General features: G+C 59.9%; 1 protein-coding gene across 2 annotated transcripts in view; it reads left to right on the top strand.

The window, feature by feature from the left end:
* PPP2R2C (protein phosphatase 2 regulatory subunit Bgamma) overlaps positions 1 to 15,855 on the top strand; it is a 101,419-nt gene extending 85,564 nt beyond the window's left edge. For both annotated transcript variants that reach the window (XM_066233310.1, XM_066233311.1), the window contains exons 7-9: positions 4,277 to 4,446; positions 6,474 to 6,565; positions 14,643 to 15,855. In XM_066233310.1, the coding sequence (XP_066089407.1) occupies positions 4,277 to 4,446; positions 6,474 to 6,565; positions 14,643 to 14,934 (554 nt within the window). In that variant the 3' untranslated portion in view covers positions 14,935 to 15,855. The remainder of the gene's footprint in view (positions 1 to 4,276; positions 4,447 to 6,473; positions 6,566 to 14,642) is intronic.
* Positions 15,856 to 23,558: the final 7,703 nt, after the last annotated feature.

The raw sequence follows: 23,558 nt of genomic DNA, 5'->3' as shown, positions 1-23,558 counted from the left end.
GGGAGAGACAGTCAGACAGACTCCCGCATGCACCTGACCGGGATCCACCCGGCACGCCCACCAGGGGCCACGCTCTGCCCACCAGGGGGCGATGCTCTGCCCCTCTGGGGCATCGCTCTGCCACGACCAGAGCCACCCTAGCGCCTAGGGCAGAGGCCAAGGAGCCATCCCCAGCGCCCGGGCCATCTTTGCTCCAATGGAGCCTCTGCTGCGGGAGGGGAAGAGAGAGACAGAGAGGAAGGGGGGGGGGTGGAGAAGCAAATGGGCGCTTCTCCTATGTGCCCTGGCCGGGAATCGAACCCGGGTCCCCCGCACTCCAGGCCGACGCTCTACCGCTGAGCCAACCGGCCAGGGCCTGTCTAAATTTAAAAAAAAAGATTAGCGTACTTCTTGTTAAACGAGCCGGGCCTCTTTTTCTCTCTCTTTCCTGAAACAGCGAGTGCAGTACCTTGAAGTCTCGGTAAAACTCAGGAGCACACCTTTTATTGTTGGTGAATCCGGGCTGTCTGGGGGAGTGAATTTTGTCTTTTAAAGTTTTCTTGATTCTTTTTTTCCTTCTCAAACTCTATACCCTGTGCCGAAACGGCCCCTTTATTATTATTATTTTTTTTTTTTTTTGCATTTTTCTGAAGCTGGAAACAGGGAGAGACAGTCAGACAGACTCCCGCATGCACCCGACCGGGATCCACCCGGCACGCCCACCAGGGGCAACGCTCTGCCCACCAGGGGGCGATGCTCTGCCCATCCTGGGCGTCGCCATGTTGCGACCAGAGCCACTCTAGCGCCTGGGGCAGAGGCCAAGGAGCCATCCCCAGCGCCCGGGCCATCTTTGCTCCAATGGAGCCTTGGCTGCGGGAGGGGAAGAGAGAGACAGAGAGGAAGGTGCGGCGGAGGGGTGGAGAAGCAGATGGGCGCTTCTCCTGTGTGCCCTGGCCGGGAATCGAACCCGGGTCCTCCGCACGCTAGGCCAACGCTCTACCGCTGAGCCAACCGGCCAGGGCGAAACGGCCCCTTTAAACGCCAGCGACAGGGCGGCCCTCCCCCTTTCCCCACCCGGCAGCGTCCGTCCGTCCGTGCGGAGCAGGGTGCCGGGTCCAGGTCCGTCCTTGGCTCTCGTGAGGAATTCGGCAGGCAGCGCGGCCCTGCAGCAGGGGGCCGTGGTGTTCTGAATCAGGACCCGCACGGTCGGTATTTGAGCTCGGTTTGTTTAGAGAAATGAGGCGGTTACAACTCTTCCTTGATGTCTCGCTCCCGTCCATTTACACCCCCCCCCCCCCGCGCCTGACTCCCTGCTCAGCACTCGGGGACGGGGACGGGCTGAGAGGGACCCCGAAGCAGATGCTCACAGCACCCCTTTCCCAGTAGGCGAGACAGCGGTTTATGTGCCCTGCGTCCCGGGTCACACATGGGCGCGTGTGCCTGCCACCGGATGGATGAGGAGACCGAGGCTCAGAGAACAGCGGCCTCCCCAGGCCTCCTTCAGGGGCAGGGCTGGGGTGCCCCGGCTGCCGCCGCCCAGCCCATGGCTTCCTGTCTTTCTCCAAAGCTGTAAGAAATCGAGGTCTTTTGTCTGCTAGTCATGATGACAGCATCACCATGGAAACGACTGTACATGAGCCCTCAAAATAGACAGTTATTTCTGCTTTTAACAGCACAAGGTCTGCCAAAAGGGAGGGCTGTGTGGGAGCCCGGGGGCGTCTTAGAATAGGAGGTGATGACCGCCGCACCCCCCACCCCTGCAGGACCCCGCTCCGTGCGGCCCCTGTGCTGGGGGCAGGAGCAACTGCAGCTGATGTTTGTTGAGTGCTTGTGCACATCAGGCCCCGTGGCGAGCGTCCACCTCACCAGACCCTGTGAGCGTCCATCTCAGAGCTGCCCTGTGACAGAAGGATCCTGTGACTCATTTTACAGACGGGAGACCGAGTGTGTTCGTCTCCCGTGGCCACTGTTACAAATCGCCACACACGAGGTGGCCTGAAACAACACAGATGCATCCTGTCACAACTGCGGAGCTCCGAGGTCTGAGACGGTCCAGGTGTCGGTGGGGCTGTGCTCCTTCTGGACAGCATCAGCTCCGCCTGCTGTCCATCCCCATCATCAGAGTCCAGCGCTCCCGCCTCGGCTCCTGCCCCCACCTCTTCTCCCGCCGTCCCTCGGCCGCGGCCGCCCTGTTCCCCTCTCCAGAGAACCTCCCAGGGCCGTTGGAGAACCGGACAGCCGCCCACCGCTCAGGGTCCTCAGACACAGGCAGAGACGCCATGTGCCAGGTCCCAGGGGTTAAGATGTGGACATCTCGAGGGGCCACTGTTTTTACCACATGGAGGCACAGAGAGGTTAAGACATTTCCCCAAGGTCACACAGCTGTGTAGAACCAGGATAGGAGCTTTGACAGCTTCATGCCTATCAACCTGTGCTCTTTCCCACTTAATCTTCACAGAGGCCTTGAGAACTAAGGACTGGTGGGGAGTGTGGGTGAAGCAGGTTCCTTTACAGGGGCTCAGTGCGGTACTCATAGGACTCACCCCTGCTCATGGATCGGGGTTAGAAAGACCAGGCCCAGCCATCCGTCCTCTGCAGGGGAGGCTCCAGATATCTGGGGGAAGGCCAGTGCAAAGGCTCTGTGGCTGGACCCTGGGGCCCTGTGTGGCAGGAGCAAAGCGGGGAGAGGCGGGTTGTGAGGTCAGAGAGGCATGTGGCTCGAGGAGGGGTGCATGGAGAGGGTGCGCCGACCACAAGAGCTTTGGGTTGACCCGGAAGGGAAAGGAGCCAGAGGGGTGTGTGGGCAGGAGTGGCCTGGCTGGGTTTTAACAGGGTCCCTCCTGCTGCTGAGTGAGGAGTCACTGGGCTTACAGGGCCTTGCTCACTCCTTTCTCCGTCTACAGGGCCTTCAGCTCGTCTTTGTCTCAGGGCCTTTGCACGAGGGAGGGAGGGAAGGAAGGAAGGAAGGGTTACAAGAGAGCATCTGATCAGCGTGAAGTGTTCCCAGCTGCCTGCAGCGGGGAGCTAGGCAGAGTTGCATTTCTGAGCAAGGCAGGAACGGCGGGAATAGCACCTACGCGGGACAGCAGGGAGAACGGGTACCCAGATGCGGGTTACAGGGCTGGGAAAGTCCTGAAAAGTGGGACACAGGACCTTGCGACTGGCAGGGTGGGGACGGGAGGGAGGGACTTCTGTGAGCCTCCGGGGAGATGTGGTCAGCTCTCCTCCGGGGAGGGGTGGTCAGCTCTCTGCTCCCTGATGCAGCCGCGAGGCTCAGACAGGCCAGCAGGCGGAGCAGCCGCTCCGCTGGTTTCCGTGAGGACAGCGGGACAGGTTGTCGAATGTGTAAGCCCTTCTAGGCTAGCTGGTCAGTGCTACTGGCCCCCACCCTGATCCTGGGCCCGTCCATGGCCAGCTCCTAAGGAGCCAGTGCCTGGCCAGCAGGGACCCTGGTTCCTCCCCTGCTCCAGCCTCACCACTGCGCTATCTGACTGGCCAGTGAGGGTGCTGGTGAGCAAACTGGTGGGACAGCCAGCAGTGGACATGAACTTCAGAAGAGTTTGTCCTGCTGCATGGGAAGCAGTGGGGAGAGGCTGCTGTCCTCTGTGTCCCAGACTGGGATCGTCCAGTAGGGACAGAACGCTGTCATCTTCAGGGGCCAGGTAAGCAACTTCCTGTGCAGAGCAGCTGGGCTGAAATAATAGAAGGGAGGTGGAGGGTAACAAATGGGACTTTAGCTCCAGCTGGAGCATTGAGATTTGATTTTGCTACAACCCCGGGCAACCACACAGAGCCCCCGGCAACCACACAGAGCCCCCGGCAACCACACAGAGCCCCAGGCCGTGCCCAGCCTTGTCCAGAATGTGGTCCAGCACACAGAAGGATGTCGGACACCTCACTGGGCTGGTGTTCCGTATCACCACTAGGAGGCAGTAGAGCGCAGCGATCCCCGCAGCTCTGTTCAAAATCTGACTCCAGCTCTGAGACCTCGGGCAAGGGTTTCTAGCTTACCCATGCCTCCATTTCCTGGGCTGTAAAATGGGAAGAAAAACACTTAAAAAAATTATTGGGGATTACCCGTAGTAATGCAGAGTGAGGGCTCAGCCCAGATTCCGGCTCAGTCAGTGCTCAGAAAACGTCGCTGGTTCTTCCCTCTTTGCCGGATCGGGGCTGGGCTGATGCCTGCCAGGTGTCTGGTCACAGGTGTGCTGAGTGACTGAAAGGCCGCACACCGGGTGGAAACCGAGTCGTGGGCAGGAGCAGCGGGTGACCCGTCTTTGTGTGTGTGTCCCTGCAGTCTTTGAGGAGCCGGAGGACCCCAGTAACCGCTCCTTCTTCTCGGAAATCATCTCCTCCGTGTCCGACGTGAAGTTCAGCCACAGCGGCCGGTACATGCTCACCCGGGACTATCTCACGGTCAAGGTCTGGGATCTGAACATGGAGGCCCGGCCCATCGAGACCTACCAGGTGGGCTGCGGGGCGGACGACCTTGGAGCCCCTCTGCCAGTGGGAGACCCTCGGCCATCCCTCCCTGTGCTGAGAGCTCCACGGTGGGGCTTTCTGGCTCCCGGCGGGGTTTTTGTATGTATGTCCCTTTCATAGGCAAGGACACTGAGACTCGGGAAGTGGAGCAGATGTAGCTAGACCGAGGGCCGGAGGGCCACTCAGCCTCGCCCTGCAGGGAGCTGTGTGTCCTGCTCAGCCTCGCCCTGCAGGGAGCTGTGTGTCCTGTGCTGCTGGCCCCCCGCCGGGAGGCAGGGCTGTGGCTGGCCCCCTGTCAGGAGCCCAGGGCAACAAAGGGGAGCGTCAGCCTGTGCCCCGTTTGAGGGTGCAGACGATTAGGGTGTAGACGATGGCACTCCTCCCCAAGAGAGCCAGTGTTTGCTGTCCTGCTGTTGAGCCAGCAGGCTGTGCCCTCTGCAGGGAGCGTGCGTCCTCAGCTGCCTGCAGGGGTGAAATGGGAGCATGTGACAGTTCAGAGTCCCGGCACAGGCCTTTTCAGCCAGGCCTGGAGGATGAGGCGTGGGACACCTTCCTGGAGAGTCTTTATTACTTATTATTTCTCTGTTATGGTTCACCCAGACATGTCAGAGTAGAAAACAAAATTCAGGGGGTGTGAAAATAACACGGGGACTTGAAAGAAATATGAGGCAGACTGCTCTAAAGTTGCTTGAAAGCTGTTTCCTGTTATGTCTTTAGCTGGGGAGATCACGGAGGCTTCCTGGAGGAGGTGATATTTGTGCTGGATCTTGTAGGATGAGTAGGACTTGGTTATGCAGATGTGAATAGGATAAAACCCTACCCTGAGAAGCCCCAGCCAAACCCTCTTGGTATCACCAAGGTGCACACGGGGTTCCACACACTCGACATCTGTCACCTCTATTCCTTCGTATCCCTGGGAAGGGGGTGCAGACGGGAAACTTGAGGTTCTGAGGGGTTAGGATATGTGGGAGCTGCCTCAGAGCTGGGCAGTGGCAGATTCAGAGCCCACATTGGAGCCCGGTACCTCCCTCCCCTGTCTTCCCTCCCTGGCAAGTCCTGGTGGGGGGGGGGAAGTGTCCTGGGGGCAGAAGGTGCCCCACTGGGAAGGGACACAGAGTTGAGAGGAGAGGACGGGGTGCTCTTAGAAGCCTTGTGCCCACAGGACATCTGGTATGGTTCTAGTCCATTATCCCTTCTCTCAGTTTCTACTCCTTTCTTGGATGGATTCATGGAAGGACCATCACAGCTCCTTGTGGCGACTTCTGTTAGCCATGTGTGTTTTACTGGGTGCTAAAGACTAAGAGAAGTAAGGGCATGAGCAGTCTGGGATGGGGGTGGGGCAGGGAGTGCTCCCGGAGGAGGGAACAGCAAGTGCAAAGGCCCTGAGGCAGGGACACAGTGGTTAAGGATTGTTGAGGAGCTGGCTGGAACAGAGTGAGCAAAGGGGAGCGAAGAAGAGCCTGAGGTCAGAGAGGTGATGGGGCAGAGCCCAGGGGAACTTGTGGGCAACAGAGGGTTTTGAGCAGAGATGTGAATGACCCAGCTTAGTTTTAAAGGGAGCCCTCTGGCTGCCTGAGGAGACGGACAGGGTGGGGGCTGGGGTGTCGGCAGATGCAGGGAGAGCAGTGAGCTGGGGACGGTGTTCGGAGCGGGGCGGTTCACCTTTCCCTTTCCTCCGTGATGGTCACCACCGTGCTCACATGACCAGTATCCTCAGAGGCATGACCCATACCAAGCAGTGTCCTACAGTTGGTCCCCAGAACAGCCCATGAGGAATGCACTTCTATAGTAGAGCTGGGATTTGTTCCCCTTTGTCACTGTGACCATCTCCCCTCTGGTCACAGCTCAGGGGTTGGCCAAGTGCCAGGATGTGGGCCCTTCCTGATGAGCAGGGCTGACTCAGAGGTGCCCCCAGAGCCAGAGGGCACACTGCCCAGTGAGATCTTCCCCCACGGAGGAGGCCAGGACTGTCGGGTGCCCCTCCGGCTCACCTGGCCCCCTTCTCGCGCCAGGTGCACGACTACCTGCGGAGCAAGCTCTGTTCCCTGTACGAGAACGACTGCATCTTCGACAAGTTTGAATGCGCCTGGAACGGGAGCGACAGGTAACCTCAGCCCCTGGGCCCAGCGGGGCCCCCGGGGACCTGGGCCAGTGAGTCATGGGGACCCTCTGTTAAGAGGCCTCGGTGACTCAGGGCATTGGAAAGAGGCCAGCCTTTCTTGTAGAGGACACGAACTCTGAGCTCTCAGTCCGAGGGCAGAAACAAAACGCCACCTTCTGAGGGGGCGCCCCTTAGGCACACCCCTCATGTTATGAGCTCATGTTCTCCTGAGTGGTGGGGCGAACACATTGAGTCCATTTCAGGTCCCTAACCACGCGGCCCCACCCCCAGGTGGTCAGGGTGAGGGGTGTCCCCAGTGCTGTGGGACGGAGGGCTTTCGTCACTGAAATCTTCCCACCCCTCCCCCCGCCATCGGTGCTGCAGCTGCCTCTTCCTAGTGGCGCCCCCTCTCGGGGCCCGCGGGGGCTAGGGGAGCATGTCCCAGCTCCTGCGTCTTCTGGGCGGGCAGGGGTCCCCAGGTCCTCTCACGGCCCCACCACCTGGGATGTGACCCTGAGTCTGGTGAGTTCCAGTTTCCACATCACCTGGCTCTCAGCCCAGGTGGGCGCAGACAGGGGAGGCCCAGCACAGGGGCCCAGGGGACCTGGCAGGGCAGGGATAAGAGCCACACTGGCCGGTGTGACCATGTCACCCACCACATTTGCACAATCAGAGCCCGCCTGGTGTCCCCTCCCTGCAGTCCTGCCCAGTGTGGTGGGAAGGAAGGGGTGCAGTGAGAGCCGGCAGCCTTCACCCATGTGCTGTCCAGGGCATGTGTCCCTCCACGTGGACCCCATCGGGCATGCACGGGTGGCCAGGAGCAGGCTGGGCTCTCCCCAAGTCTGAGCAGGGCCAGAACTACTGTGGTCGTGTGGGGGCTGCTGTGCTGTGACCCTAGGTGGCTTTGGCCACAGGCGCGCTGGGACGGTAAGGGTAGGCCTCTGGGGAGAGAGGCCTGGAAGCCATGGATGAGGACGGGGAGGACACCGGGGAGCAGAGGGGCCCCACGTGGAGTAAAGCTGTGTGTTCAGGAGGGGGGGACTCCGACAGCCCAGCTGCTGCTGGCATCCTGGGGCCCACGGGGGTCCCCGAGCAGGGCTGTGCTCTGTCAGAAGGACCAGCCTGGTGGCCACAGGGTCCACTAAGGACGCTTAGGAAGCCAGGCTGGAGACGCCAGCCTGCAAATGGGCTAAGGGGCCACATGGCACTCACTGCGGCACCTGCACCCAGGCTGACCCCAGAGAGGACGGCTCCTCAGCTACCCTGAGCATTCGGCCCTAATACATAGGGGGTTCCCTAAAAACACTGCCAGTGGGTCGTGGGGTGGGGGTTCTATTCTTAATGCTGGCGAAAGGTAAATCCAACTCAGTGTGTTTGCATGGGTGTGTTGGGGGCCCCAGAGGGGTGACAACTGCCTGCCCTTCTTATTGCCACAAGGGGGCGCACGTGAATAGGTGATGCCTGGCTCCCTGTGGCAGCAGCCGCCCAGCTCCTCCTTGCTGACTGGTGCTCACTTCCTGCTGTGTGCATCACACACTCACCACCTCCTGCCGTGCGCCTCACATACTCACCACCTCCTGCCGTGCACCTTGTACACTCACCACCTCCTGCTGTGCACTTTACACACACCACCTCCTGTCATGCACCTTGTACACTCACTACCTCCTGCTGTGCACCTCACACACTCACCACCTCCTGCCGTGCGCCTCACACACTCACCACCTCCTGCTGTGCACTTTGCACACTCACCGCTCCTGCCGTGCGCCTCACACACTCTCCGCTCCCGCTGTGCACTTTACACACTCCAGCCACCCCCAGCCTGGTGGTCCCCGCCACCCCCACTACTGTGTCCCCTCCATAGCCCACTCTGCTCCTGCCCCGGGACCCCGCCCACGCCTGGCTCGCTCCTGCTGTCACCTCCTGCAGGAAGGCTTCGGGACCCTCTCCAACTTGCCCCTGAGCCTCCTGGGTCCTGGGTCCTCCCTTCGTGTCTCGGCCTCCATCACCTTCTCTCCTTGCCCCTGTTGGCCTCCCCGACTGGTTGGGGTGCCCCGGAGATGGGCATGTGGTGAGCCTCACTCGGGGCCTCGGGCGTGTCCCCCAAAGCTGCTGGCATTCTGGAATGCACAGGCTGTGCCACCTCAACTTGATCCCGAGCTCTCCTCCGAGCCCGGCGTGCCCTGTGGGCGGGGATCTTGAGATAAATACGCCCTGGTCCCTGCCTGCCAGGAGCTCAGAGGCTAAGGGGACGTAAACGATGTCCTCCAGGGCCCCACCCTTGCAGACCAAGCAAACCCGAATCCCAGGGGCTCAGTGTGTGCTGTCCTCGGGCCAAAGGGATGCTTAGTGCCCCAGTGTACAGAGGTCCTCACAGAGCTTTCGGATGTCTGCTAACCCTCACAGCGGCCCCTGACCCACCTCCAGCAAGACTCAGGTGGGCAGCCAGGTGTAGAGGAAAGGTTTGGGTCAGACACCCTTGATTTCTGGCCCACACTCCACCATTCTCCAGCTGTGTGGGAGCCCCTGAACCTCCTGAGTCTTGTCACCTGGAATGTGGTTCTTTTTTTTCTTTTCTTGTTTTTGTATTTTTCTGAAGTGAGAAGCAGGGAGGCAGTCAGACAGACTCCCGCATGCGCCCAACCAGGATCCACCCGGCATGCCCACCAGGGGGCGTTGCTCTGTAGTAGCCGGAGCCATTCCAGCACCTGAGGCAGAGGCCGTGGAGCCATCCTCAGCTCCAGGGCCAACTTTGTTCCGATGGAGCCTTGGCTGCCAGAGGGGAAGAGAGAGAGAAAGAAAGGAGAGGGGGAAGGGTGGAGGGGGAAGGGTGGAGAAGCAGATGGGTGCTTCTCCTGTGTGCCCTGGCTGGGAATCGAACAGGGACTTCTACACGCCGGGCCGATGCTCTACCGCTGAGCCAATGGGCCAGGGCCTAGAATGTGGTTTTAATAAACCGTGACCTCCCAGGACTGCTTTGAGGCTGAGACCTCGTGTGGGAAGCCCCTGGCAAGGCCATGGCAGAGGATGGGCCAGTGATTTGTACACACGGGTCTGTCGTCTATCTTGTACCCTCCTGGTTACCCACTGAGCCTCCGAGCACCGCCTCACACGCCACCTCCTCTCCCTGCTCTGCTCTGGGAGGACGGGATTTGTGTCAGCAAAGCATCTTCTGACTTCAGCAGTCAGACGAGCCTCAGCTTGTCCTGGGCAGCGCCGGGCAAGGCTACCCCAGGCTGCTTGCTGTATCTCTGGGGCCGTCTCCTCTGTGTCTGTCCTCCTTACACCCTAGCCTCCTCCCCTCCTACTGGAGGCATCTCCCCCTTGCTGCTGGGGTTGAGGACCCCCACATAGTCCCCCTTCCCTTGACCTCCCAACCCCTGCAGGGCCTACAGAAAATTCTCATGGAAGTATCAGATTGGCTTTGCTTGGATCACATGGTCACTTTCTGAGCCACTCAGCACGGACATAATTATAACCTGCTACAGATGGCCAGCAGGGGGCGGGTGCAGCGCTGTGATTGACAGACCCTCCAGAACCACGGGGGTGGGGGCAGGAGCCTCTCCCAGTGGAAAGAGGAGGTCTGGGGGTGGGGAGCAAGAGCAGCCAGAGTCCCGACCCCACAGGCAGAGGAGGCCAGCAGAGGGGACACGACTTGCCGAGATGCAGGCCAGCGCGGGGCTGCCCTTGGCCCTGTTGAGAGAACCTTCTGGAATGTGAGAAAACATGTAAGAATGTGAGCAATGGGCCGGTCTGTCCTGGCCTGCCGTGGTTTGCACGTGCAGGGGCCTGGCGTTCCCAGCTAGAGAACCCTTTCCCTGCAGGTGGGAGGAGGCTCCGTCTTCCCTGGAGAGACAGCTGGGTCTGTCCCTTAACGGAACCAGGATTGAATGATCTGATTCTCCCTTCCCCTTAATGTCAGGAGAAGAGTGGGTCTCGGTGGAAGCACCCTCTGCGTTTCAGTGACCTGCTCCCCGAAGAACACAGGAGGGCTGGCTTCATGGAGGAGGGGTGCGCTGGGCCCCCAGCGCCCAGGGCAGGCAGCGTCCCACCCCGGGACGCTTCAGGAAGCACCGGCTTCAGGCCGCGGTGATTAGAAGTACCTGTTGGCATTTAGGAGGGGGTTCTATAGAGCCCAGCATTGCTCCAAGTGCCTTCCTGCGTCCGCCCACCAGGGGCTGGGCCCTCAGCCTCCCCAGTTTATAGACGGGAAAGCCTGCCTGGGGGGTTAAGGAGCAAGTTAGGGGCAGAGCTGAGAACTGGACCCAGGCGGGCTGGTCGGAGCCCAGCGCCTGCCCACCCTGCCCGAGCCTGGGGCGTGCCTTTGCCTCTTAGGCCCAGTAACTCGGGCGGAGAGAAAGGCCTCTGTCCCGTGTGCAGTGAGTTCGGTATCTGGGGCAGCCCCGCCCCGCTCCTGACCTCTGGCTGAGCTCCACGGCAGACACTCTGGCCCCAATCCCTGCCCAGGGACCGGTTTGAGGACTACAGCTGCACCTGCCCCCGGAGTCCACTCTGGGCAGGGCTGCTGTGGGGGCCTTTGGGCTCTCCTGGTGGGTTTGAGGCCTCAGGGTGACCCTCGGCTCCGCAGGCTCTGGGGCAGGACCGCCTCCTTGTGCAGCCCAGAGAGGTGGAGGTTGCAGGGAGGTCGGGTGAGGGCGGGGTGGGCGTCCCGACTCCCCCTGAGTAAAGCAGAGACCACCTGCCCTTGCTGTGTCACCCCAGTGTCCCAAGGCCGGCACAGCGGCGGTCAGGAGGGAGGGGCAGGAGGGAGGGGCAGGAACCACCTCTGAGAAAGCTTGGCCCGCAGACATCTGCTCGTCAGCACCGACCGGGTTTAATTTCCGGCGGGCGGGGTCCTGGCAGGTGTGGGGGGAGCACCCTGTCACCCAGCCCGACACAGGGCCTGGCACCACGGACGCCTGTCAGGACCACAGGCCTGACGGGGTTGCTGCCCTGCATCGGGAGGTCGGAGTTCATGCTCCCGCTCTCTCTCTCTCTGTGTCTCACACTCACACACACACACACCCTGCACCGCCTGCTCCACACCCTTTGCACACTATTCTCTTACCCCTGGGGAAGTTGTCACCTCCAGGGAGCTATAGCTGCATAGGGATCACTGTGTCAATGGACAGGCCACCGTCGCCCCTGAGTGTCCACTCGTTACTGCCAGGATTAACTCAACTGTCCCGTCCCCCCCCGGCTCCCCGGCCTTGGGCCACTCTGGGACTGGGGGCAGAGTGGCCTCTCTTGCTCCCCCAGCCTTGGCTGCAATGCCGACTTCACCTGGCCCCCAGCTGTGTCCCCTAGCGTGGCCCTTATAAAGGCTGGGCCACGGAAGCCGGAAGGACCAACGTCCCCAGGTCTTGAGTGGGCTCTCAGTGGGGCCCATTGCCGGGCGTGTCTGTCTTCTAGGAGAACAGCTCTGGGTTGGGGCTTTCCTTCCATTTCCTCCTTCTAGCCTGGTCTCCGTTCCGAGCCCCCAGTTAAGGTCGAGGGCACTCCCGGTGATGACCTGGCCGAGGCTCACACACTGGGTGGCCTCCTGTTGGCTAATATGGCCAGGCACCTGGACGCTGAGGGCGGCTGCTGGCCCTCACGCCTCTTACAGTGACTAAGGTGCCAGACCTTGTCTGGTTGTGGGGCTTTTTCAGGCTCAGCGACTGCCTGCTACCACACTGCGGGGGGAAGGGGGGTAGTCACAGTGCAGTGAGGTCTCCTGGGTCATGGCTGAGGGGACATTAGAGCCAGCCCAGCCTTCTCCAGGGTGAGCTGACTCCTACAGAGAGAAGAGGGGCTTCTTGAGTTTGGTGGGAGGTGGCGGGCGCTCTCCCCACACCTGAGCAGCTAGGGTGGGCTCCTCACGCCCACACACACTCCCACCTGCCTCCTTGTGCCTCCACACACGTCATTTAATTGTCTCAATGCCAAACCCTTCTATTCACATGAATTAAGGTTTTAGAGGCAGAAGTTTAGAACAGAAAAGAATAGAGCCAGAAAATACATAAGAATTCTCCACCCACCCTCCCTTCATCTCTGGGGATGACAGGTCTTTTAAAAAGGCAGAACTGTTTGGCCACCTCCCCAGGCGTGGGCCACCCCCATCGCTCTCCAGATAGCTTCAGAGAGGCCCTCCACTCACCACGGGTCTGTCCTTGCTCAGAGGGATGGCTGCCCAGGTGAGCCCCGTCTGGGTCCCCCTGGAAGCCCCAGAACACACACAGAAGAGCCAGTTTGCAGAGGGGTTTTAGCCCCATTGCCCCCAAACGCCCACCCACCGAGCTCTGAACATGAGCTCCGAGAAAACAGTTTGGGTGTCAGGGGGAGTGGCCACAAACACTGACTCGGCAGGTGGTGGGCACTGGCCGGGCCAGCCTTGTCAGCGCATGGCCGTCTCCAGGCACCGCCTGGCTGGGCAGCGGAGCCCCAAAGCCACTCGTGGTTGGGAACCAAAAAGGGGATGCTAGACTCCAGTCTTCCAGGCCCCAGGCCAAGGGGAAGTTCTTCCTGGGAAGGACCAGCACACGGAGGGGCTGACAGGTTGGTGAGAAAGGAGAGAGGAACGTCCCCTTGGTTTCACAGTGACAAACAGCGGTGACAGACAGAGACTTCTCCGTGGCAGGGCGGGCAGGTCTGCATCTGCTCACTGGTGGTGTGCAGAGAGCATGCATCTGTCCCCTCAGGGGCTCGGAGCACAGTGGGCCCAGGGGCCTGCCGGGAAGGGCGGGCAGGTCTGCATCTGCTCACTGGTGGTGTGCAGAGAGCATGCATCTGTCCCCTCAGGGGCTCGGAGCACAGTGGGCCCAGGGGCCTGCCGGGAAGGGCGGGCAGGTCTGCATCTGCTCACTGGTGGTGTGCAGAGAGCATGCATCTGTCCCCTCAGGGGCTCGGAGCACAGTGGGCCCAGGGGCCTGCCGGGAAGGGCGGGCAGGTCTGCATCTGCTCACTGGTGGTGTGCAGAGAGCATGCATCTGTCCCCTCAGGGGCTCGGAGCACAGTGGGCCCAGGGGCCTGCCGGGAAGGGCGGGCAGGTCTGCATCTGCTCACTGGTGGTGTGCAGAGAGCATGCATCTGTCCCCTCAGGGGCTCGGAGCACAGTGGGCCCAGGGGCCTGCCGGGAAGGGCGGGCAGGTCTGCATCTGCTCACTGGTGGTGTGCAGAGAGCATGCATCTGTTCCCTCAGGGGCTCGGAGCACAGTGGGCCCCAGGGTCCTGCCGGGAAGGGCGGGGCTGGTCTGCATCTGCTCACTGGTGGTGTGCAGAGAGCATGCATCTGTTCCCTCAGGGGCTCGGAGCACAGTGGGCCCAGGGGCCTGCCGGGCAGGGCGGGCAGGTCTGCATCTGCTCACTGGTGGTGTGCAGAGAGCATGCATCTGTTCCCTCAGGGGCTCGGAGCACAGTGGGCCCAGGGGCCTGCCGGGAAGGGCGGGCAGGTCTGCATCTGCTCACTGGTAGTGTGCAGAGAGCATGCATCTGTTCCCTCAGGGGCTCGGAGCACAGTGGGCCCAGGGGCCTGCCGGGCAGGGCGGGCAGGTCTGCATCTGCTCACTGGTGGTGTGCAGAGAGCATGCATCTGTTCCCTCAGGGGCTCGGAGCACAGTGGGCCCAGGGGCCTGCCGGGCAGGGCGGGCAGGTCTGCATCTGCTCACTGGTGGTGTGCAGAGAACATTCATCTGTTCCCTCAGGGGCTCGGAGCACAGTGGGCCCCAGGGTCCTGCCGGGAAGGGCGGGGCTGGCTGACACAGTAGGCGTTCATAGCCGGCATCTCCTGCCTTCCTCCCTTTGCTGCCCTCTGTTGTGGCCGGGTCTCCTGCACCTACGGCTCTCGCTCCGGACCCGAGGGGGAAGTCTGGGAGAATGTCTTTATGGTGTTTGAGGCAGAGCACCAACGAGGTCTTAGCTCCTGGCCTTGACGTCTGTGTGGCAATGGCAGCTGAACCCCAAGGGCAGGTGTCACCGAGACAGGCCTGGCCCGCGCCTCCTGCCTTTGCAGGGAGCGATGGCTTGAGGCTCCCCAGGGTTTACGTCCAGGGAAGGGGCGGCCGGTTTCCTTCGCCCACGCCTGACCCCTCTCCTCCTCTGACAGCGTCATCATGACCGGGGCCTACAACAACTTCTTCCGCATGTTCGACCGCAACACCAAGCGGGACGTGACCTTGGAGGCCTCCAGGGAGAGCAGCAAGCCCCGGGCGGTGCTCAAGCCGCGGCGCGTGTGCGTGGGCGGCAAGCGCCGGCGCGACGACATCAGCGTGGACAGCTTGGACTTCACCAAGAAGATCCTGCACACGGCCTGGCACCCGGCCGAGAACATCATCGCCATCGCCGCCACCAACAACCTCTACATCTTCCAGGACAAGGTCAACTCCGAGATGCACTAGAGGGCGCATGCGCGGAGCCGCCTCCTGCGGGGGGCCGCCTCCCGTGGCTGTGTCCCGCATGCCGGTCGGTCCAGTCCGACAGCCCCTCCAGGAGAGGAAGTGGCATGGCGGGAGAGCTGGTCACTTCGGCCCAGTCCCTCCCCAGGCTTCCCGAGGCCAGCCCGCCTTTGCTGGGCAGTTGTTCAGAAGGAGGAAAACAAAGGATTCACAGCCTCGGATCGTAAGGCGGACGTGACGATCGGCCTTGGAGTTCAGGGTTCTTTCCTGCCGGCACTTGACCCGCACGCGGTGTAACCGCGTTTGTTAGGGTTTTTACATCCCCGGGTTCATTTCTCCGACGGTTTTCTGGGGAAGCGGGAGCTGATGGGGGCTGTGACTCTCATGCGCATCGGTGCCCCCCCACACACACCCCTGCTCCCATCGAGGCTCCGAGGCTCCGGGGACAGAGGGTGAGGCGCAGGCAAGCCAGCCGGGGGTCCTCTGGTCAGAAAGGGGGTGGTTTCCACGTCCGGAGTCGGACTCGGAGTGGAGGGTCTCACGTTTGCATTTGGGATGGTGAGCTCCTGCGGAGACTTTGGGGGTGCCAGCTGTCTTTTAGGTTCTTTCCGTGTCTTTCAGAATCCCAGGTCTGTTAGGGCTCCGAGGGGAGGGGGTGGGGAGTGAAATCTTCCCACCCGGGTGCCTGTTATTCTCACCTGATTTAACCAGCCTTGGCTGCGGCGTCGGCTGTGGACCAGGCATGGCCCTGGGTCCTTCAGGAGCATTAATTTAATCACTATATACTCATTCTTCTGCAGCAGTCATTGGGCACCCCATGGGAACTGACCCTGGCTCTGTCCATGACCTTCCGGGGTCCTCATCATGACCCGACCATCCACACGCACCAAACTGCTCACTGGGTGTCCGGCTCTGTGCCCGGTGCCAGGGATGAAAAGATGAACAATTTATCACACACCCCCTTGTACACTTGAAGAAACCTAGGCCCTGGCAGGATCTACCGCTTGTCCTAGGCGAGCACCAATCAAGGGGTGGTGTCAGGAACCCCGTCCAGGTATTCGCACCGGCGCTCTCCCAAACCACAGTCTAGCCCGGAAGGTTCTCTTCCTCTGTCTGTGAAGCAGAACAGAGCAGAGGGGGACGACAACAGAGGTCCTGGGAGAACCAAGGTGCAGGCTGGAGAGTGGAGAAGACCCCGGTGGTTCCTGGTGGTTCCTGGCGCTGTGTGGCGGCTTCAGCAGCTGAGCCCTCCACGCCGTCCCCTCCCCCCATGCCGCACCCATCCCGCCACCTTTTCAGATGCACTGGACCGCCTCCAAAAGAGAACTGCATGTCATGACATTGTAGGACCTTTTCTTTAATGACCACACAGTCTCGGGACACCTCCCCCCAGGGCCACAGAGGTCAAGGCTGGCTCCTGCCGACCACCCAGGAAGGGCAGCGGGACCACAGTGGGCTGTGTGTGTTTTTGATTCCCAAAGCAGCCTGCACAGCCCCGCCCCCAACCCTTTTTTTTTTTTTTTTTTTTTTTTTACACAAGCTGTAACCTGACCCAGGAAACAGACCCAGCTGAGATTTTTCTCAGTGACGGTATACCTTTGTGTGTGTCAAAGCACAAAACGCATGTGCACTCACTTCCAGCCATACGACGTCTACGCAAGGAAATGGGTCCATTGATTTTTCTTTTTTTCTTTCCTTCAAATCAACATGAATGAAGAATGTTTTTCTATATCACTGTAAAATCCAGGTCACCTGGACAGTATTATATGTATATAATAATCTAGTTTTAAGGTTAACAGTCACAGGATCGGATTGCTTCCTCCCTCCTCTCTGGTTTTTTGTTTTTTTTTGTAAAGAGGTTCAAGAATGTGGTACAACTGTATAGAAATCTTGTTGAAGCCAAAATCCAGCTCTGAGGGCCTTATGCTTACGCAGTTCCTGGGATACCTGGCACAATCCGTGTCCCTTCTTGTGAGTCAGATGCGGAGAGGAAGCTCGCATCGGCAGCTGGGGGTGTTTTGTCAGGCCACAGGTGGAACACTCTCCGATCCACCGAGTACAGATCTTAACGGCGTCTTCAAAAGGGGGTCTTACTACAGTGCCTGGTTCCTCCCTTCTCTTTTAAACTTTGGACACCACACCAAAAAGAAGAAAGAAAAAAGAAAAAGAAAGAAAATGATTTTTTTTTTTAAGTAAGAAAAGCCTGTCTTTGGATCCCTGGGAGAGAATGTCTGAAGTAAACCATGAAATCACAAAATGTGTGTTGAGAACAGGAGGTGGAGGGCGGTGGGGGGTGGGGGGCGGCGCTGGAGACTGCGGGAGGACCGTTGGGAACAGGGTCGCGGACATGGCTTCCTGGCTCTGGTCAGACTGTCTGCTCTTCTTGGACTGGGCGGGCGTTCCCGTAGTGGTTGTGACGTGGTTGGGGTGTCTCTGTCTTTTATTTCGGTTCTCCCCGAGCGAGGTCTCCGCTGGTGGTGGCGTGGAACCTGTGGTGGGGGGGGGGCAGGCAGACCTGACCCTTTTGAACTCTGTTACTCATAGGTGCATTTTCCTTTGGTGTCTCACAAATTACCCAACTTGTTGAATAAAATTATAAATATGTGAATACCAGCTTTTTCCAATAAAATAACAAAGGTGACATCGAAAAGGAGGCTCAGCACAGTGTTTGTTTTTCATGAGGCCCGCCCCAAGTGGGGCGCTGGGTCCCGTCTGGGGGCGATCGGGCGGATGGGGGTACTCACGGGTGCCCGAAGCCTGCTTCACCTCGAGGCTTTGCTGCCTCCGGCTCCTAATGCAGCTTTTTAATCTTTATGACCTCTGACTTGGTCACCGAGGAAACGGAGCGAAAAATGATACCGACCTCATCGTTTTGGGAGGGATGAGATTATGTAGGCTCAGGCTTACAGAGCACAGTGCCTGGCACGTAGCCCTCAACATAGGTGGTTTGTGTTGAAGCTGATGAGCATAAACCATTATGATTTCCAAATATTCTCCCATGCTCCCACGAGCGTTTTAGACCCCCTCACGTCCAATACGGTACAGATGAGGAGACCCAGGGTCAGGGAGGTTAAGGAATTAGCTATAGAGACAACGCAGCTAGCACGTGTTGGTGCGGGGTTTTGAGCGCGGGCCGGCTGACCCCTAACCCAGACCATCCCTAGAAGGACTATCACACACACGTGTCTCAGTGTCCCAGGGAAAGGGAGCCGAGAGGACAGAGGCCACGGGGAATCCGGATTAGTTCTGCAAGCCAGAGGCCCGGCCCCGCCTACTGTGATGGCTGAGACAGGCAGGAGGGCGTGTGGGGAAGCAGTGTGCACCCGTGGATTTCCCTGCATGTCGCCCACCCACCCCGTCCTCCGGGAGCCTCGGCCTAGTCTCTTAGCCTCTGCACGTTCAAGGGGGTGTTTTACACGCCAGGCCCAGCAGGAGGAAGGCAGGGGCCGTTCTGGTGGGTGTGCGAGCCGGACTTTCACCGGCTAAGTTCTCCATCAGCCACACAGCCCTCGGGACAGAGCATCAAGTTGGAGAAGAGCCACTTCCTGGCTATGTGATCTTGGACATGTGGCTAACCTCTCTGAACTGCACCTGCAAGATAGAGGTAAGGCCACTCCTCAGCTGGATGAATAATGAGATAAAAAATACTTGAGTGGACCCATGGTTCCCCGTGCGGGGGGTGTGGCCTGTGTCATCTCACGTCGGCTTCATGCTATCCCTTCGGGGGGGGGGGTGACTCAGGTCATGGACCTTGAGCTGGGGAGAGTAGCCTGAGGTGTCCAGGTGGGACCCGCCTGCCACATGCGTCCCTGTGAGCGGAACGCTCCTGCTGGCCGTGCTCAGAGGGAGCAGCCCCAGTGGGAAAAGTGCCAGGGAGGTGGGACATGAGGACCCCGCTGGATGTGAAAGTGGAGGCAGAGGTCAGAGGCCTGGCCTCCTCAGGAGTTAGAAAAGAACCAGCCCTGCCCACACCTTGATTCCGCCCCGGGAGACCCCCGCCGGGCTGCTGACCCACAGACTGAGTGAGAGTCAGTGTGTTGTGTTCGCTGAGATGAAGCACACTCTGGCGCCATTGTTCTGAGTCCCCGGCCGCCCCGTTCCACGGGTCCCCACAGCGCTCACAGCTGAGGATCCGCAGATGGGTGCGCGCTTCCCTAAGCCCCACCCACCCCATGCCTGAGTGGGCAGCAGAAGTGGGATTGGACTCCACGCTGTCCTTGTAGGGGGTCCCCAAACTTTTTACACAGGGGGCCAGTTCACTGTCCTTCAGACCGTTGGAGAGCCGGACTATAAAAAAAAACTATGAACAAACCCCTATGCACACTGCACATACCTTATTTTAAAGTAAAAAAACAAAACGGGAACAAATACAATATTTAAAATAAAGAACAAGTAAATTTTTTTTTTCTTTTCATTTTTTCATTTTTCTGAAGCTGGAAACGGGGAGAGACAGTCAGACAGACTCCCGCATGCGCCCAACTGGGATCCACCCGGCACGCCCACCAGGGGCGATGCTCTGCCCACCAGGGGGCGATGCTCTGCCCATCCTGGGCGTCGCCATATTGCGACCAGAGCCACTCTAGCGCCTGAGGCAGAGGCCACAGAGCCATCCCCAGCGCCCGGGCAATCTCTGCTCCAATGGAGCCTTGGCTGCGGGAGGGGAAGAGAGAGACAGAGAGGAAAGTGCGGCGGAGGGGTGGAGAAGCAAATGGGCGCTTCTCCTGTGTGCCCTGGCAGGGAATCGAACCCAGGTCCTCCGCACGCTAGGCCGACGCTCTACCGCTGAGCCAACCGGCCAGGGCAAGAACAAGTAAATTTAAATCAACAAACCGACCAGTATTTCAATGGGAACTATGCTCCTCTCACTGACCACCAATGAAAGAGGTGCCCCTTCCAGAAGTGCGGCGGGGGGGGGGGGGGCGGATAAATGGCCTCAGGGGGCCACTTGCGGCCCACGGCTGCCGTAGTTTGGGGACGCCTGTAATCTTGAGGGTGGCAGGCTGGGACCCGACTAGGGAGCTCCCGGCAATATGAAGGGGCTTGCAGCCAGATGGTGGCACCGTGGGGTGCCGGGGGTTCCTAGAAGGCCAGGGACTTGTGGCGGCCAGGTGGCTCCGCCTGGATCTGTGCACGTGGGCAGCCCTGCGCTCAGAGCTGCGGGGGTGCATAGAGGGGGTGTTTGCGGGGGTGCATAGAGGGGGTGTGCGAGGGGCCGCAGGAAGCAGTGCTCCCACTCCGCTCCCCTCCTCCCCGGGCCTCTCCCAGATACAGACTGTCGTCCGCTCAGGTGAGATGTCATTGTCATCCCGTCTGTCCTAGCCCGGAGAGCTCTGAGGTCCTCACACCCGCTGGGCTCCCTCCGGGAGCCTCGGCCTGGCCTGGGGGCCATTTGGTCACTGGCCCAGCGAGCCAGTGGCATTCCTTCCCTCCACACTCCATGTCAGGGTGGTGTTAACTGTGGACACGCTGTGCCCGCGCCTGGCACTGTGCTGAGAGGCCCGTGTGCATCACCCTGTTCCTCTGCGTAGGCACCCTAAAAGAGGGTGTGATCTCTCTCGTTTTACAGATAAGGAAACTGAGGCACAAAGAGGGGGGTGACTTGGCCAAGGCTGCAAACCTGTGGGTCCTGGGCAGGATCAGACCCCAGGCAGCGTGGCCCCAAAGGGGGTCCTGGACTGTGCCACCTGAATCCCTCAGGTCCCTGGGGTGAGTTCTGATGGATATCTGTGGCCACCGCTCCTGCAGGTCCTGGAACTAAGTCCGTACCCCCCCCCCCTCGCACTGCTGACCTAGAGCCTGCCCCCACCCCGCCCTCCCCCCCACTCTGGGCCAGGCCTGCAGGAGCTCAACCACCTGATGAAAACTTGAACAAAGGCTCACCAGCGTCCCTGGGGTGGTTTCCTAGCAACCGAGAAGCTTTTAGAGCTCAAAATAATTGCCTTAATTGTGAGTGATTCATTTCAAACAGCTCTGTCCTTTTTTTTGAAAAACAAAGCCCCATTATCTCCACCTGGATACTGTTAGACTGGGGCCCACTCAGTCAGGTGACAGGATGACTTGCAGGGAGGGGCTGGAGCATCTGCCAAAGTGAAAACGAAAACGGAACGGAACCCATTATTCAAATTGCGCCAAAGGTGTCGACCACGCACGACGGACGTGTGTGGATGTTTGGAGAAGTGAGTTGCGCACGTGACACCTTGGTGAAGCCCGCCAGAGGTGCAGGTGACTGTGTCACTTATGAATGTGCCAAACGAGAGCTAACTTTGCCTTGGAAAGAGCAGCATTGAGCTCTGCAAATCTGCGCATCGCTCACGTATTCACCCCACAAGTGTTTCCTGAGCACTTGCTATGTGAGTGGCACTGAGGCTGGGTGTCTCAGCAGGGACGCTGCAGCCCAGCGGCCCCGACGCAGATCCCACTTGGATGGGAGCTGTGCATCTGGAGGGCACGACCTCCCCTGGCTGGGCCTCCGTCTTCTCACCTATCATGTGTGGAGACAGACAGAACCCACCTCGTGGGGCTGTGGGGTGAAACAAGAAAACCTTTGCATAAGTGGTCAGCACGAAGCCGCCCCCGCTCCCCCCAGCCCGTTAATGACGTCGCTGCTGTTCCCTTTAACCTCACTGAAGGTTCAGTGAGGCCTGGCGGCACCCAGCCGCGTGGTCCCACGGTCGCTGGGGAAGCCGGGACAGTCTGTGTCCACGCTGAGGATGAAGAGGCCTCTCTGAGGAGGGCAGTCTGCAGGAGATGGGGAAGCTGGCAGTGGGGGGGGGGGGGTTGGCTGGAGCCAGAGCCAGCAGGCTGACCAAGACCACTGCCACCAGCCAGGACGGTCTGGGGTCCTCATACTGCCCCAGGCCCCCGGCACTGCTGGCCGGAATCTGGGTTTCCTACAGCCATGCCTGTGGGCAGGCTGGGTGGACGTGTCAGTCTAAGGGTCCCGCCCTGCTCACCATGGGGTCGGTGAGTGGTCCAAGTGCGGCCTGGCCAGCACTCTGCCCTGACTGGCAGGAGCCAGGAGAAGAGGCTGTGTGAGGCCCGTGCGACGGAGACCCTGTACTGTGCAGTTTCTGAGGAAACTGGGCGTCCTGCAGGGAGGCTGGGGAGGGGTCCCTTGGGTGGCCAGAGGTCCAGCTGCAGCCCAGGGCTCCCGCCAGACGAGGGACTTGTGGAGCAGAGTTGTCTCTGTCACACAGATACACGGGGTGATGCCCAACAGCCCCAGGAAGCCCTTGTTTTTGCCCTTCTGATAGGACTTTCCTGCCAGTCGGCGGGGGTCGTTTCTGCAACTTGCCCCCCACCCCCAGCAGTTCCAGTGACGGGAGAGGTCTCTGCCCACTCAACACACGTTAGGGCGTAATCTGGTCTGTTTCTGGTTTGGGCGTGAGCGCCTAAGGGTGATTCCCCCGTAGACTACGTGCTTATGACAAAGACCAACCGCCTAGTGCTGGTGAAAACAAGCAGGCCGGTCCGAGAGGAGTGGAAGCTCGGGGGAGGGGCAGCTGGGGTGAAGGTCCCCGTTGGCAGGTCCCGGGTGGGGCCACAGGGGCGTCTAAGTCACTGCCCGGGAGTAGCAGGTTCCTAAGATGGGAGCTGGCTTTAACCCAAACTGCAAGCCTCTGGGCGGCTCTCTCAGGGCCGGCGGTGCCAGTCACTCTGCCTGGTGGGACCCCACACTGGGGCACGGCCCCTCGGGAGGCTGTGTGGAGGCGAGGGGCTTTGGTTAAGAACCCCACTTCTGGGCGTGCCTTTGTCAGAGGAACAAGCTTTCGGCGATAACAGGCCGACAGGGAGTTTATTTACTCCAACACCCAAGCGTGCTGATCGGAAGTTGGGATGGTTAAAGGGCTGTCACCAGATGGCAGATGCGAGAAAGACAGGATCCTGGCTGTGGGCGATTTTGAAATAGGCAACCGCAGAAATTTGCCACTTGATCGTGCAGTTACAGGATGTGGGATCAGGATAGAGGAATGCAACTGAGGGATGGAGCAGACATTTGAATAAATGAACATCGAATAGTTGGTCTGTAGAAGCATGTGCCCAGGAGGCTGGGTGGTTTTTCCGACAGCATTTGTCACCACCCTGGGGTGGTGCAGACTTCATGAAAGAAGCCCCTCTGGGTGCTGGACGTGGTGGGGGTCTCCCTGAGCTGCACTGCCGTCTAGCCTCAAACCCTCCCCATGGCAACAGCCAGCTGGGTGTTCGGGAGCAGCTCAAACGATGCTACGGCGTCATGGAAGGCCTGTGAGCCCCCACCACACCGTGGACCCTCCCTGGGCTCCCACAGCCGGGGCAGGGGTGGTGACGGCCCAGTCTGAGCAGGCACCCGGACGTGGTGTTGGCTGTTGGTGACCCTGCGGCCAGCATGGTTCTTTCCCGGCTGGTCCGGGGGCCTGCTCCATGGACAGTGCTCTGAAGTGGGAATTTAAGGCCCAGGAAAATGCTGGTTTCTTCGTGGCCCTGTAGGAGCAGGCTTGGGTTCCCACCTTCTCTGTGCCACGGTCCTGCCATGTGACTGGGGCAAGTCATCGGACCTCTAAGAATCCCCGTGGAAAGTGTTGCCAGGGGGTAAGGGGAGACAGGGACGGGAGCTAGCTGTAAGGACCAATGACCTCACATAAACAGCG

This window comes from Saccopteryx bilineata, chromosome 5, assembly GCF_036850765.1.
Source record: "Saccopteryx bilineata isolate mSacBil1 chromosome 5, mSacBil1_pri_phased_curated, whole genome shotgun sequence".
Classification (NCBI taxonomy): domain Eukaryota; kingdom Metazoa; phylum Chordata; class Mammalia; order Chiroptera; family Emballonuridae; genus Saccopteryx; species Saccopteryx bilineata.
Note: the sequence above shows the minus strand (reverse complement) of the source record. Positions and strands in the feature narration are given on the sequence as shown.